Here is a 15,907-nt window from a genome sequence, read left to right as displayed (position 1 = left end):
TGTCCTTGTTTCAAAGTTCAAATCAGGATTTTTTCCTTGAAATGTAACACTTGGAATATTTTCATAGCGTTTTGTCTTGTCATTGGTACACTCTATTGATCTTTTAAGGTTCAGTTTGCAATTTTTTTCCTTGAAATGCCAGACTTGCAATATTTTACAGTGTTATGTCATGATTTACCTTGTCATAGCTACATTCTCTTCATGTTTCGAATTTCAGTTTCAAATTTTTTCTTTGAAATGAGAGACTTGGAATATTTTTTACGCATTGTGTCTTGTCACTACTACACTCTGTTGATGTTTAAAGGTACACTTTGGAATTTTTTCATTGAAACGTAAGACTTGGAATACTTTTGTAGTGATTTACCTTGTCAGTGTTACAATCAGTTGACGTTTCTGTTTTCATTTGGAATTTTTTCCTTGAAATACCAGACTTGGAATATTTTATAGTGTTATGTTATGATTTACCTTCTCATAGCTACACTCTCTTAATGTTTCAATGTTCATTTTGGAATTTTTTTCGTTGAAATTAGAGACTTGGAATATTTTTGACACATTGTGTCTTGTCACTACTACACTGATGATCTTAAAGGTTCACGTTGGAATTTTTTGATTGAAACGAAAGGCTTGGAATATTTTTAGTACTGATTTACCTTGTCAGTGTTACACTCAGTTGATGTTTCTTTATTCATTTGGAATTTTTTCCTTGAAATGCAGGCCTTGGAATATTTTTATAGTGTTATGTCATGATTTACCTTTTCATAGTTATTACACTCTCTTAATGTTTCAATGTTCATTTTGGAATTGTTTCATTGAAATGTAAGACTTAGAATATTTTTTATAGTGTCCTATCGTGCTTTATCGTGTCTCTGCTATACTCTGTCGGTGTTTCAAAGTTCAATTCAGGATTTTCTTGTTGAAATACAACACTTGGAATATTTTCGTAGCGTTGTGTGTTGTCACTGCTACACTCTGTTGATCTTTCAAGGTTCAAATTGCAATTTTTTCATTAAAATGCCAGACTTGGAATATTTTTATAGTGTTGTGTCATGATTTAGCTTGTGATAGCTACACTCTTCATGTTTTAAAGTTCATTTTGCAATTTTTTCGTTGAAATGAGAGTCTTGGAATATTTTCATAGTGTTATGTTATGATTTACCTTGTCACTTCTACGCTCTGTTGATGTCTCAAAGTTCAATTTGGAATTTTCTCGTTGAAATGAGAGACTTGGGATATTTTTCTAGTAATTCGCCATATCACTGCTAAATTCTGTCGGTGTTCCAAAGTTCAATTCAGGATTTTTTCGTTGAAATGTAACACTGGAATATTTTTGACGTTTTGTGTCTTGTCACTGCTACACTCTGTTGATCTTTTAAGGTTCAATTTGTAATTTTTCATTGAAGTGTAAGACTTGGGATATTTTTTTAGTAGTTCACCATATCACTCGTAGCGTTGTGACTTGTCACTGCTACACTTTGTTCATCTTTTAAGGTTCACTTTATAATTTTTTTATTAAAGTGTAAGACATGGAACATTTTTTTTAGTGTCGTCTCGTGGTTTACCGTGTCTCTGCTATATTCTGTCTGTGTTTCAAAGTTCAATTCAAGATTTTTTCGTTGGAATATAACACTCGAAATATTTTCGTAGCGTTGTGTTTTGTCACTGCTACACTCTGTTGATCTTTTAAGGTTCATTAATGCAATTTTTTCCTTGAAATGTTAGACTTGGAATAGTTTTATAGTGTTAAGTCATGATTTACTTTGTCATAGCTACACTCTCTTCATGTTTTAAAGTTCATTTTGGAATTTTCTCTTTGAAATGAGAGAATTGAAATATTTTCATATTGTTATATTATGATTTACCTTGTTACTGCTACACTCTGCTGATGTTTCAAAGTTGATTTTGGAATTTTTCATTGAAATGAGAGACTTGGGATATTTTTGTAGTAGTTCACCATATCAATGCTACATTTTGTAGCTGTTTCAAACTTCAATTAAAAATTTTTTTGTTGAAATGTAACACTTGGAAGATTTTCGACGTGCTGTGTCTTGTCACTGCTATACTTTGTTGATCTTTTAAGATCACTTTGCCATTTTTTCATTGAAGTGTAAGACTTGGAATATTTTTTTGTAGTAGTTCACCATATCACTGCTACACTCCGTTGATGTTTCAAAGTTCATTTTAGGATTTGTTTCGTTGAAATGAGAGACTTTGAATATTTTCATAGTGTTATGCTATGATTTACCTTGTCACTGCTAGACTTTGTTGATGTTTCAAAGTTCATTTTGGAATTTGTTCGTTGAAATGAGAGATTCAGAATATTTTTGTAGTAGTTCACAATATCACTGCTACATTCTGTCGGTGTTTCAAAGTTCGATTCAGGATTTTTTCGTTGAAATGTAACACTTGAATATATTTGACGTGTTGTGTCTTGTCACTGCTACACTCTTTTAAGGTTCACTTTGTAATTTTTTCATTGAAGTGTAAGACTTGGAATATTTTTGTAGTAGTTCAGCATATCACTGCTACACTATTCATGTTTCAAAGGTTATTTTGGAATTAAGGTGTAAGACTTGGAATATTTTTGTAGTAGTTCACCATATCACTGCTACACTCTGTTAATGTTTCAAAGTTCATTTTGGATTTTTTTTTGATGAAATGAGAGACCTGGAAGATTTTTGATGTGTTGTGTCTTGTCACCTTTCCATTCTGTAGATGTTTCATAGTTCAGGATGGAATATTTTCATGGAAATGTAAGACTTGGAATATTTTGAGTAGTGTTATGTTTTGATTCACGTTATCACTGTTACACTTGATTGATGTTTCAAAGTTCATTTTGGAATTTTTTCTTTGAAATGTTAGACCTGGAATACTTTTGTAGTGGTTTACATGCAAAAAGTTAGCTTTCTCTACGTTTAAGTTAGGTAGCAGCGATATGGTGAACTACTACAAAAATATCCCAAGTCTTTCGTTTCAACGAAAGATTCCAAAATGAACTTTGAGGCATCAACAGAGTGTAGCAGCGACAAGGTAAATTATAAAATAGCACTATAAAAATATTCCAAGACTCTCATTTCAACGAAAAAATCCAAAATGAACTTCTAAACATGAAGAGAGTGTAGCTATGACAAGGTAAATCATGACATAACACTATAAAAATATTCAATGTCTGGCATTTCAAGGAAAAACTGCAATGTGAACCTTAAAAGATCAACAGAGTGTAGCAGTGACAAGACACAACGCTACGAAAATATTCCAAGTGTTACGTTTCGACGTAAAAATCCCGAATTGAACTTTGAAACACCGACAGAATATAGTAAAGACAAGGTAAAACTTGAGAGGACACCATAAAAAATATTCCAAGTCTTACATTTCAATGAAAAATTCAAAAATGAACATTGAAACATGAAGAGAGTGTAGCTATGAGAAGCTAAATCATGACATAACACTATAAAAATATTCCATTTCTAGCATTTCAAGGAAAAAATTCCAAATAAAAACAGACACATCAATTGAATGTAACACTGACAAGGTAAATCAGTACAGAAATAGTCTAAGTCTTACACTTCAATGAAAAAAATTCCAAAGTGAACCTTTAAACATCAACAGAGTGTAGCAATGACAAAAAACAATGCTACAAAAATTTCAACGAAAAAAAATCATGAATTGAACTTTGAAACATCAACAGAGTGTAGCAGTGATATGATGAACTACGACAACAATATTCCATGCCTTACAATTCAATGAAAAAATTCCAAACGTTAACCTTAAAAGATCAAAAAAGAGTAGCAGTGACAAGTCACAACGCTACGAAAATATTCCATGTGTTAAATTTCAACGAAAAAATCCTGAATCGAACTTTGAAACACCGACAGAATACAGCAGTGACAGGAGAAACCATGAGATGACACTATAAAAATATTCCAAGTCTTACATCTCAACGAAAAAATTCCAACCAGAACTATGAAACATCTACAGAATGTAACAGTGATAAGACACAATACGTAAAAAATATTCCATGTCTCTCATTTCAACGAAAAAAATTCTAAACTGAACTCGGAAACATCAATAGAGTTTAGCAGTGATATTGTGAACTACTACAAAAATATTCCAAGTTTTATTCTTCAAAGATAAAATTCCGAAGTGAACTGTAAAAGATCAACAAAGGGTAATAATGACCAAAATAGTAAATCAAACGTCCTAAATCATAGGTTTCAGACAAGACACCTATGAAGGAGCAAGAAACCTAGCTCAGAAAAAGTCCTAAACAACAAACTGTACATCCTAAATCATAAGATTCATAAAACATACACCTATGAAAAGCTAAGACACCTAGCTTACAAAGTCCAAAATAGTAAGCCAAACATCCCAAATCATGGGTTTCATACAACATACACCTACGAATGGCTAAAAAACCTAGCTCAGAAAAGTGCGATATAGTAAACCAAGTATCCCAAAGCATAGGCTTCAGACAACACACCTTCGAAAGGCTAGGAAATCTAGCTCAGAAAAGTCAAAAATAGCAAACTAGACATCCCAAACCATAAGTTTCATGCAAACCACACCTAGGAAAGGTTAAGAAATGTAGCTAGGAAAGTCTAAAGTAATAAACCAAACAGCCCAAATCAGATTTCAGACAACACACGTCTACGACAGGCTAAGAGACCTAGCTCAGAAAAGTGCAAAATAGTAAACCAAGGATCCCAAATCATAGGTTTCAGACAAAACACATCTACAAACGTTAAGAAATCTAGCTCAGAAAAGCCCAAAATAGTAAACCAAACATCTAAAATAATAAGTTTCATACAACACATACCTAGGAAAGGTTATGAAACCTAGCTCAGAAAAGCCCGAAATAATAAACCAATCATCCCAATCATAAGTTTCAGACAACACACACCTACGAAAGACTAAGAAACCTAGCTCAGAAAAGGCCCAAAATTTGTAAACCAACAATCTCAAATCACGGGTTTCGTACAACACACACGAACGAAAGGCTATATAAACCTAGCTCAGAAAAGTGCGAAATAGAAAACCAACCATGCCAAATCCTGGGTTAGAAAATCCCGAAATAGCAAACTATACATCCCATGTCATAAGTTTCAGACAACACACACACACACACACACCTAGGAAAGGCTAAGATACCTAGCTCAGTAAAAGGTCGAAATAGTAAACTACACAACCCAAATGGGTTTTACATACCGGAATAGATCTAAAAGGAAAATACCATCACAGTAATTATACTGCTACTCGACTACCTATCAGAAAGTTACACCACGGATAATTATAGTTCGATATAATAAAATAGTTCTCAAATGGTACAGCCACGCGGTGTGGATAACCGGGCATAGAGCACCACAGGGAAAGCAGCTTCGTGTCCATGGGGGAGCATAGAGTACGATTGGTACAGCCGCAAGCATATTTCATGTCATTTTAAAATACCTAAAAAAAAGTATAAAAAAAGGGCTACTACCAACACTATTTTTCTAATAGTAAAAGTTACGATTAACATTTCTATATCCTTCTCATTTTGAATTTCGAAAATATTAAATGTGAATTTTTTTAAGTATGTTTTATGTCATTCTAAGACATGTAAATAAAAAGTTGAAAAAAGTTACTATGTTAAAAAAAACAAAAAAAGTTCAAGAAAACTTCAAAAAAAGTATGAAAAAATTGGGGAAGGGAACCCAAAAATTGGAGGAAGGGGGCTCCTTGGAGGTTGGGGAGAGGAGGCTCTTGGAGGTTGAGGTCCTTGGTGGTTAGGGTCATTGGTGGCTACGGTCCTTGATAGTTCAAATCCATAATCATCTCACTAGTTGATTTCTAACGATTTCTGTGGATTGTTCTGAATTTCTATATTAAAACTATTTTCTTAGCATCTACAACCTTTTTAGTTTCAGCTTTTTAGCATACTCCAATGCTAAAGCATATTTTATATTGAGAACACTGCTCAAATGATACTTGTGTATTATACAGAACACACCCGAGAAGTAAAGCTAGGTCAAGTCACAAGGTCATCTTAGTGCCTACAACTCTATTAGTTTCAACTTTTTAGCATACTCCAATGCTAAAGCATATTTTATATTGTCAACACTGCTCAATTGGTATTTATGTATTATACAGAACGCAGCCAAGAAGTAAAGCCAAGTTAAGTCACAAAATCTTCTCATCATCGCTAACGGTTTCTATAGATTGATATCAATGATGCTATTTTAAATTTATATTAAGTTGCGTAAGAGTTACCACCCCTCGGACTAACCTTAACTGGTAAGCAGTTTAACCCTTTTAGCACTTTCATACAATTCAATTAAAAATAAAGAATATAATCGATCTCGGTTTCACCCCTATTTTTCAATCACCAATTAAGATCATTTTGAGCAGAGTTATGCAAATGGTATCCTTTTTCGCAAATTGAGTTAGCTTTACGCAAATGATATAACTTCTTGATATCTCTAATGCCGTATGCAATCATTAAACCTAATTATGAATCTATTACACGCTCAGGAATCTGACCGGCTGTTAACCTCAGAAACCTGTAAGGCAGGTAAATCTGTCTTTGTAACTTTGATCCGGAAATGAGTGTTAACTCAAAAACCTGTCTGGCTGCTTGGTCGCGTTATAGTTCCAAAATATAGCGTGTTTGTTCGCATTATACTTCCAAATATAGCAGGTTTGGTCGCTTTATGCAATCCCCTCTAGGATTCCGTACATGCACACTACTCGTATGCCCGTCCTCACAAAAGTAGTCTTACTACTTATACTTAGGTCTTTCCACAATGCTGGCGCATAAGGCGACAATCGTGCCTCTCCTTGACTATTTCTTAAGTTCTTAGGAACATTTTCAAGGGCTGAGATTGACATCACAACATCATTCTACAGATCATAGTTGTAGCAGTAGCTGATGAGTAACAAGTGGCTATTTTGTCTTTTATCGTAAAAAGTCGTTGGGGAACCAGTTCATTCAGTTGATACCGAGGATATGTCTGGGAAAGTTGTTTTCAAATCTCGGGATTCTGAGTTTAAGCTACTTAATTGCACCTATTAATAAATACGGAGACAAGGTTTATGTTAAATGGCTGAAGCTCAAAGTTCAGGGTGCAATCTGCATTCCTTCATTTGCTCTTTAAGCATTTTCAGCAGAAGCAATATATGTGGCAATCCCATGCTCAAGGCTAATATTGGATCTATTGATGCTCTTAGGGTGTTTAAAGTCTATAACCTCCTTAAGAATGTCAGAACTACATTTAAGAGGTGCTTTAAAAGGGGTTCTACTATTGTTCCGCACGATTTTTGCTTCTTCGTCCGGATTGAAGGCCCATAACGTTCGGCTTTGTGTGAGATTTTAATGATACTTCTCTCCAGATCCTCTGTTAGATGTAAGAGAATGGCTGAGTCCTAGAAGAAATCCCGTCATATAAAGTACGGCTTCGTTTCTATCCATGAAGTTGCCCTGGTTGGATGTCTTCTATTAGAGATGATAGAAGAGTTAAGTCATCAGGAAAATCCCCATCACAAAGAGTACTACTCTGGTTGGATTCCAACCGTAAAATAGCACTTAGATTCACAAGAAAATTATAAAACACTAAAGTATGCATGTTTTCCCGTTAAGTTACTAAACTCCAAAATAAACAAGTGCTAAGAAAATGACTATAACGACAAAAAAAATACTTTTAATAAAACTACATTTAAGTACATTAACTACATTAACTACATTAACACAAAAAAATACGACAAAAATACAAAAAAAAACGACAAAAAAATACTATTAAATAATAAATGAAACCCAAAACGAACATAAAAAAAAAAAAACAATCTTAGCAAACAAACATACAACAGGTACGAATACAAATCAATAAATAAGTCTTAAAAATAGTAAAATTTAAATTGAATATGCAAATCAAGCTTAATTCAAGCAAACTCTTTCATTTAAAGGTATGTTTGTAACTGGCATGGACCTTTACAGTTACAATGCTAAAAGTAACTATTTCGGGTGCCACGAAGTGAAACAAGCCGGTCACAATTTTCTGCTTTGTGCGTCTAGCCAAGTTCTTGAAATCATTTACTATCTGTGGTTGTGTGTGACTGCGGCCGAACCCATTTTTTACTTTACTTAAAAATTTTTATTTTTGATTTTTTTTTGTTTGATGGTTTTTGTTTTTGATGTTTGATTTTTACTTTAGAATTGCCATAAGTAAATTAATGTTTCAGGTAGCCTATATTGTTAGAGCATTGGTGAGGGTTTTTGCTATGCCTTTTTATTTATTAAATAAAAAAAAACATTTTTCAACTAAAAGTAAGGAGCAACATTAAAACTTAAAACAAACAGAAATTATTACTTGTATGAAGGGGTTTGCCCCCTAGATAATACATCGCTCTTTAGTCTAAAGTTCGAATTTTGTTCGAATCACAAATCCCTGAATCGTAAAGGCCGTTTAATTAGAATAGATAGCTCTTTAGAAAGTACTGAAAAAAAAACTTTAGTGTAAAGAGCGAGGTATTGAATAGGGGGCGAACTCTCTCATAGCCGTAATACTTTCTGTTCGTTTTAAGTTTTAGTGTTGCTCAGTTGAAAAACTTGTTTTTTTAAATTTTATTTCTGATTGTTTTTCTAAATAATGCTGAGAAATTCGGTGCCCCCTTCATAGAAATGTCCCTTCTCCCAAGGAAACATCCTCCATTGAAAGATCCTCCCACGTAACCTCCTCCTCCGACCTCTCTCCCACCAGAAAAAAGCTATCCTGAAAACGTATGTTTACTTCCCAATAACCAATACTATATGTAAACCATGGGCAAAGTTCATAACATGCAGCCCTTACCCCGGGAACTCTGGGGGATTAAGTCATCCTGAAAGACATTTATTAGATTTTTGACTATGCTGAACAAAATGGCTATCTCAAAATTTTGAGTGAGTGACTTTGGGGGAAAAAATGAGCGTGGGAGGGGGCCAAGTTGCCATCCAAATTTTTTCGTCACTTAAAAAGGGCACTAGAACTTTTAATTTCCGTTTGAATGAGCCCTCTCACGATATTCTAGGACTACTGGATCGATACAATCACCCCTGGGAAAAAAAGAAAAAAAAACATCCGTGATCTTTCTTCTGGCAAAAAATGCAAAATTTATATTTTGGCGGATAGGAGCTTGAAACATCTACAGGGTTTTCTGCTACGCTGAATCTGATGGTTTGATTTTCATTAAGATTCTATCATATTTAGGGGGTGTGTCCCTTTTTTATCGAAAAGAAGGCAAATTTTTTTTCAGGCTCCTAACTCTTGATGGGTACGACTAACTTGATGGAAGTTATATATTTGAAATCAGCATAAAAATTCGATTCTTTTGATGGATCTACTGGTATCAAATTTCCGTTAAGAGTTTCGGTTACTATTGAGCCGGTTCGCTCCTTATTTACACATTGTTACAAAGAAATGTTTGATTTATATAGATGTATATGTCTGATGTTGGAGACTCCTAATGAACTGAAATATTCTCTGGCTTTTATTTTTCGTACAAGTGTCTGTAAATAAAGTGGAGCTTCTGAAAAAAAAAGAAGTGAAAAACGAAGAAACTTAGACGTTCTTACATACAACCTTTGGTAGAAATCGAAAATTCTTAGAAAAGATCTGCTTACTTTTTTGGAACGCTTGTATAATATCTGAGTCCTTTGATTGCAACTAGTGACTTTAAACATAAAAAAAAGTTAAAGGATGCAGTATCAGACTCAACAGTCTATATCAGTGGTCCTGATCTCTTTCCCATCGCTATTTGGTCTTGAAAGACAAAAGGTGATAGGGATAGCGGTAAATCACCCTGTGCTTTCGAACACTCTTCCTGACATTCAGAACATCTAGATACCACTTTTAGTTTAACTCGTGTTTTGGACTAGGACACCCTTTCGTCCTAATCCAAAAAGGCCTTCAGGCTTAATATATGAAAAAGAAAAAGGAATGTATTATCTCTAATGGTGATCGAAAAATGAATCTGGCATATTGGCTACTGCTGCCCATTGTGTAACCTCACGTGATCGGCTACGTGCTATGGATACTTACCACTTATACGAAGTAAAGTAATACAATATTTTAGGTTATTCTCATGCCACATTCTCATGTGGATCCTGGATGGCTCAAAACATTTGACAGATACTATGAAGACTCTGTGAAACATATTTTGAACAACATGATCGACAAGCTTGATGTTTATAAGGATTTGACCTTTATTTGGACCGAAATTTCTTTCTTCTCAAAGTGGTGGAAGGAGTAAGTTGTGTATTTACTTTTTAATTTTGCCACCTTGTTCTTCGGTTTGCACACAAAGAAGTTATGCTTTGTTTTTTTTTTGTTTTTTTTAAGCGGTGGTGTTAGAAACTTGGGCCACGACAAGAAAACCAGCTCCTTATCCAGATAAAATAGAATTTGTGTTTCAAAACTGGCCGATAGTCATTTTGCTGGCGAGCTAATTTGTGTCATGTTAGGTTTAAAAACAATTTTTTCCCAAATAACCTCGGGAGTCAGTGGCTCTATGCAGTCAAAAATATTTATTACTGGGAGCGAAAATATTTTGGTAGTGAAACAGTAGACTACAAACCTGATTTCTATTTTTATTTTATAATTAGCCTGCTTTAATGAATATATTTTTCGCTGTAGGTCTACGACATTGATTCCCAGACATGGCAGAATGTCAAACAACTAAGACAATATTATTACCTTGGATTCGATTAAGCCCAGGTCCTAACAAAACAAATGCTATACCTTCAGATCGTAAACTTTCCGTTTTGACCCCAAAATTTTTGTTGGCGACAAAATCAATAAGTACTTGAGCCAAAAATTGATAAATATTTTCAAAAGAAAATACGTCTTAAAAACTAATTAATTCCTATGCTGTAATTGCCAAAGACATGTATGAGCCATTTTATGGCATGTATTATATGTGTGATAACCATATTGTTGTGGCAATATAGTGGCAACTATATTATAATAGTGGTTGCGATAGTGGCAACCATGAGTAGCATTTGGATTCATTATATTTTCTATATCTACTTTTTTTAGTAGTCCAGTGTAAAAATGCTGCTTTCTAAGGGCCTTAAGAATTTCAAATTCCTTGTTATAAAACTCATTTTGAAACCTTGGATCTACGTAATTACTTCTGGTGCAACCAATTGCTGGTGTGTAATTACAATTGGTGTACAACAAATTACTTCACTGAATTTGTTGCAGATCTAAACCGCCTAAATCTTATAAAGTGGTCAACCCTCCACAATCCCACAATGTAAAAGGGTTTTTTTTCGGCCACCTGCTACCAACTTTAAAAGGTACACCTAGACCTACGTTATTGTATTTTTTATACATTTTGTCTCATTTCTAGCAGAGGTTGAAACAGTGTATTCAAAAAATATTTTTGATAAAATGTTTCGTCTGTGGCACCACAGTCAAATATATGTTTCTGTTCCGATTTCTTTCTGTGTGTTGCTGGAAAGGGGAGGCAAAATGTATTTTTCAGAATCTAGGGGCGGTGACTATTCTGTTATTTTTAATTTTTTTCAAATTGTCAAAAAAAGGTATTTGACCCTTAGACTGTGCAAAGAAACCTAAGATGGGTAGTCGGTTGATGCCCCCCCCCCTCATTGAGGGGCCTGATATCATCGCAGTCAAATGTAAAGTGTTCCGATTTCCTTGACCTTCCTAAAGACTAAATGTTTGAAATTGGCAAAGCCCAGACTGTATTCACTATTGTACTTTTGATTGATACAGAATTCTCATTTGAAAATGGAGGATGAAGTCAGAACCATATACAATAATTACTTTTGTTAGAAAATTTTCAACAAAAAACAGCAGCAGTGTCTTAGTTGAGGTAGATGCCAGACCTGAAAATTTTGTTTTCCAAGTTACTTCCAAGTGCATGTTCTTTCTTTGCATCGAAGGGCTCCCAGGCAAAACCAAGACTATGCACTTGGAAGCTGATTTTTTCTCTTAATATTATCGTAGGGTGTTCAAATATCTTTTTACTATTCACAGATTTAGGTATTTTTATTGGAAGACCATTTCCAGATCTCTGATTACTTTTATCTCTAAACAAACAGTTTATTTAGGAAATTCCAGTTTAAAAGAATAGAAAGCCTTATATGCGTAGTTACTTCCTTTTTTGTCAACTATTGATTGCAGGTGAAGACCGCGCGGTCAACCCTTTCATTTATCCAATTCGAAAGGACTTTCAATTATATGTCTGTCCTTTATTTCCCAGTAGAATATCCCCCAGTCCATTGATGCTCTGCAAATTGCTGCACTTGACAGGAAAAAAGGAGATAGAATGACACGTTTTATTTTTCTCCCCTTTTATCTATGTTTAAAATTATGGGGAAAGTGAAAGGCAGCTCCACGATCTGTTACCCTAAAAGAGTAACTTTTTTATGTACCGACGAAATTGTTTATTTGATGGAAATGATGAGGATCATAAACACTACGTTCATCTTATGGGCTGATAGTTGACGGAAATGATAATTGTCCTAGTAATGATAGAACCTTTCTTAGTTGGCTTACGACAGTGATCGGGATGTAATTAGGATTTTTTTTTTGGGGGGGGGGGGATGGGAGAGCTTTTGAATACAGTAAAAACCTATAAATAACATGGACTCTATATGACAATTCATTTAAAAAACTGTTTCCACAAAATAAATTTTTCAAAGAAAAGTAAAAAACTCCATTAAACAAAAAATGAGCAAAAATAAAATTAAATAATGTAACAACCGTGAAACTACCACAAATCAGCATCGGTAAATAAATGAAACCCAAAACGAACAGAAACTACAATAAATAACCGAGTCAAACTCAAAACGAGCAGAAATTAGCGTAAGTTGGGCTCAAAACCCCTATGCCTTCCCAAGGCCAAAACATAATTTGCACCTTACAGAAAAAAAGTAAATGTTTTTACTTTTATAGCTTTAATAAATCAAATAATATTAACATTTTCATTACTAAATATCAGTATATGGATATTAAACTGACAATGGACATTCATTTGTATTTTTTTAATTAATTTATGTTTGTTTTATATTGACACAGTCTTTTCAGGGAAAAATACAAAAATACTTTAATTATTTTCGTTTTTTTAAGACATTATAGTTTGGCCTGCTATTTGTATACTGGAGAAAAATTTTCAGGAGTTGAAAATTAAAAAAAAAATTTCAAGTTGTCATGAAAAACTTGATACCCTTTGCCAAAAAAATCTATTTACTTACTTTGATAGCTTGGATACACTTACGCTATTTTGATTTGGTTAAATTTTAAGATCAGAAAGAGCCCCTAAAGCTTGAACATAATACCCTCAGTCATTCTTGGGATACTGCTGAGATGCCTTATTGGGAATTAGCATTAGCACAGTGCATTTTGATTTAATCTTAAGGGAACATTTAGTTTTTAAACATAAGATAATGGGCAAATGGGAGGGTAGGCGTGGGAGGGGGATTAGTTGCCCTCCAATCACTTTCGACTATTAGTAAGGGCATCAGCCCTTTCTATTTTCAATTGAACGAGCCCTTTACGAAGTTCCTACGACAACTCTTTCGATACGAAGTGCCCTGGTCTAAACAACAACAACAACAACAACAGAAAATAATACAGTATACCCACATCGATCTTTACTATAAAAATGTCAAGCCTTCCAATCACTTTCGACGTTCTCGGGATACTGCTGAGATGCCTTATTGGAAATTAGCATTAACACAGTGCATTTTGATTTAATCTTAAGGGAGTATTTAGTTTTTAAATATGATGGGCAAACGGGAGGGTGGTCGTGGGAGGGGGATTAGTTGCCCTCCAATCACTTCGACTATTATTAAGGGCATCAGCCCTTTCTATTTTCAACTGAACGAGCTCTTTTCGAAGTTCCTATGACAACTCCTTCGATACGAAGTGCCCTGGTCTAAATAAAAAAAAAATAATACATTATACCCACATCAATCTTTACTATAAAAATGACAAGCCTTCCAATCACTTTCGACTATTAGAAAGGGCACTAGGCCTTTCGATTTCCAATCAAATGAGCCCTTTTAGAGTTTCTATGACAATGCTTTCTATAAACACCTTTTATGCCCCCAGGGCATAAATTACCACCCTTACGCTAAGGACTGTTCGGGTGGTTGTCATCCTCTAAGACCTAATTTCCAGAACTCTCAAATACGTTAAACAAAATGGCTATATCAAAATTTTCATTGGATGTGTTTGGGGAAATGGTGGGCGTAAGAGGGGCGTTAGGCGCTCTCAAATCACTTTCAAATATTAAAAAAGGCACTATTCCTTTCAATTTCCAATCAAATTAGCTCTTTTGAAGTTTCTACGACAACACTTTCAATAAAAGCCTTATATTTCCCCAGGGCATAACTTACGTCCTTGCCCTGAGGGCTGGGGGTTGTCATCCTCAAAGACCTAATTTCCAGATCTGTCTACTACGTTGAACAAAATGGCTATTCGGGAAATGGTGGACGTGGAGGGGGTGTTAGTTGCCATCCAATCACTTTCGACTATTAAAAAGTGCACAAGCCATTTCAATTTCCGATCGAATCAGCCCTTTGTGAAGTTTCTACGACAACGCATTTTACAAAAACCTTATATGCCCTCAGGGCATAACTTACAACCCTTGCCCTGAGGGCTGTAGGGGGTTGTCATCCTCCAAGACATAATTTCTAGAACTCAAAACTACGTTGAATATAATGGCTATCTCAAAATTTTGATTGGATTTTTTTGGGGAAAAGGTGGGCGTCAGAGGGGAGTTACTTGCCCTCCAATAACTTTTGACTATTAAGAAGGGCACTGGCCCTTTGAATTTCCAATCAAATGAGCCTTTTTTGAAGTCCCTATGACAACGCTTATATAAAAAACGTATATGCCCCCAGGGCACAACTTTCAACCCTTGCCCTGAGGGTTGTGGGGTAGTGTCCTCCTCAAAAAGATAATTTCTATCTAGAAATCAACTACGCTGAACAAAATGGATATGTCAAAATTTTGATTGGGTGTGTTTCGGGAAATGGTGGGCATGGAAGGGTTGTTAGTTGCCTTCCAATCACCTTCGACGAATAAAAAGGGCACAAGCCACCCCAATTTCCAATTTAATGTGCCCTTTTCGAAGTTTCTATCGCAACTTCTTCGATACGAAGTGCCCTGGTCTATAGGAAAAAAAATAATATATTGTGCCAACATCGTTCTTATATGCCCCCAGGGCATAACTTAAAACCCTTGCCTTGAGGGTTGTGAAGGAGTGTCCTCCTCAAAAACATATTTTCTATCTGGAAATCAACTACGCTGAACAAATTGGCTATCTCAAACTTTTGATTGGATGTGTTTGGGGAATTGTTGGGCGTGGAAGGGGTCTTAGTTGCCTACCAATCGTTTTCGACTATTAAAAAGGGCAACTAGCCACTCCAATTTCCAGTCGAATGAGCCCTTTTCGAAGTCTCTATGATAACTTTTTCGATACGATTTGCCCTGGTATAAAGGAAAAAAATAATAAATAATACATTGTGCCAACATCGTTCTTATATGCCCCCAGGGCATAACTTAAAACCCTTGCCCTGAGGGTTGTGGGGGAGTGACCTCCTCAAAAACATATTTTCTATCTGGAAATCAACTACGTTGAACAATATGGATATCTAAAAATTTTGATTGGAGTTGTTTTGGGAAATGGTGGGCCTGGAACGGGTGTTAGCTGCCTTCCAATCACTTTCGACTATTAAAAAGGGCACAAGCCATTCCAATTTCCTATCGAATGAGCCCTTTTTGAAGTTTCTACGACAACTCCCTCGATACGAAGTGCCCTGGTATGGAGAAAGAAGAAAAAAAAATAATAATACATTGTGCCAACATCGTTCTTTAATATTTTTCGCGGGGGTATATTTTCCGGGGATTTAATCGCTGTGGAAGGGGGG

General features: G+C 35.0%; 1 protein-coding gene across 4 annotated transcripts in view; it reads left to right on the top strand.

Annotated features, from left to right (window-relative positions):
• The window catches only part of alpha-Man-IIb (alpha-Mannosidase class II b), a 147,954-nt gene that overhangs the window by 75,238 nt on the left and 56,809 nt on the right, over window positions 1–15,907 (top strand). For all 4 annotated transcript variants that reach the window (XM_089091697.1, XM_089091627.1, XM_089091798.1 and 1 more), the window contains exon 4: window positions 10,078–10,250. In XM_089091697.1, coding sequence (XP_088947823.1) covers window positions 10,078–10,250 — 173 coding nt within the window. The remainder of the gene's footprint in view (window positions 1–10,077; window positions 10,251–15,907) is intronic.

This window comes from Artemia sp. Qi Xiang Cuo, chromosome 1, assembly GCF_049724085.1.
Source record: "Artemia sp. Qi Xiang Cuo chromosome 1, ASM4972408v1, whole genome shotgun sequence".
Lineage (NCBI taxonomy): Eukaryota > Metazoa > Arthropoda > Branchiopoda > Anostraca > Artemiidae > Artemia > Artemia sp. Qi Xiang Cuo.
The sequence above is the reverse complement of the archived record's forward strand: the minus strand, read 5'-3'. Positions and strand labels throughout refer to the sequence as shown.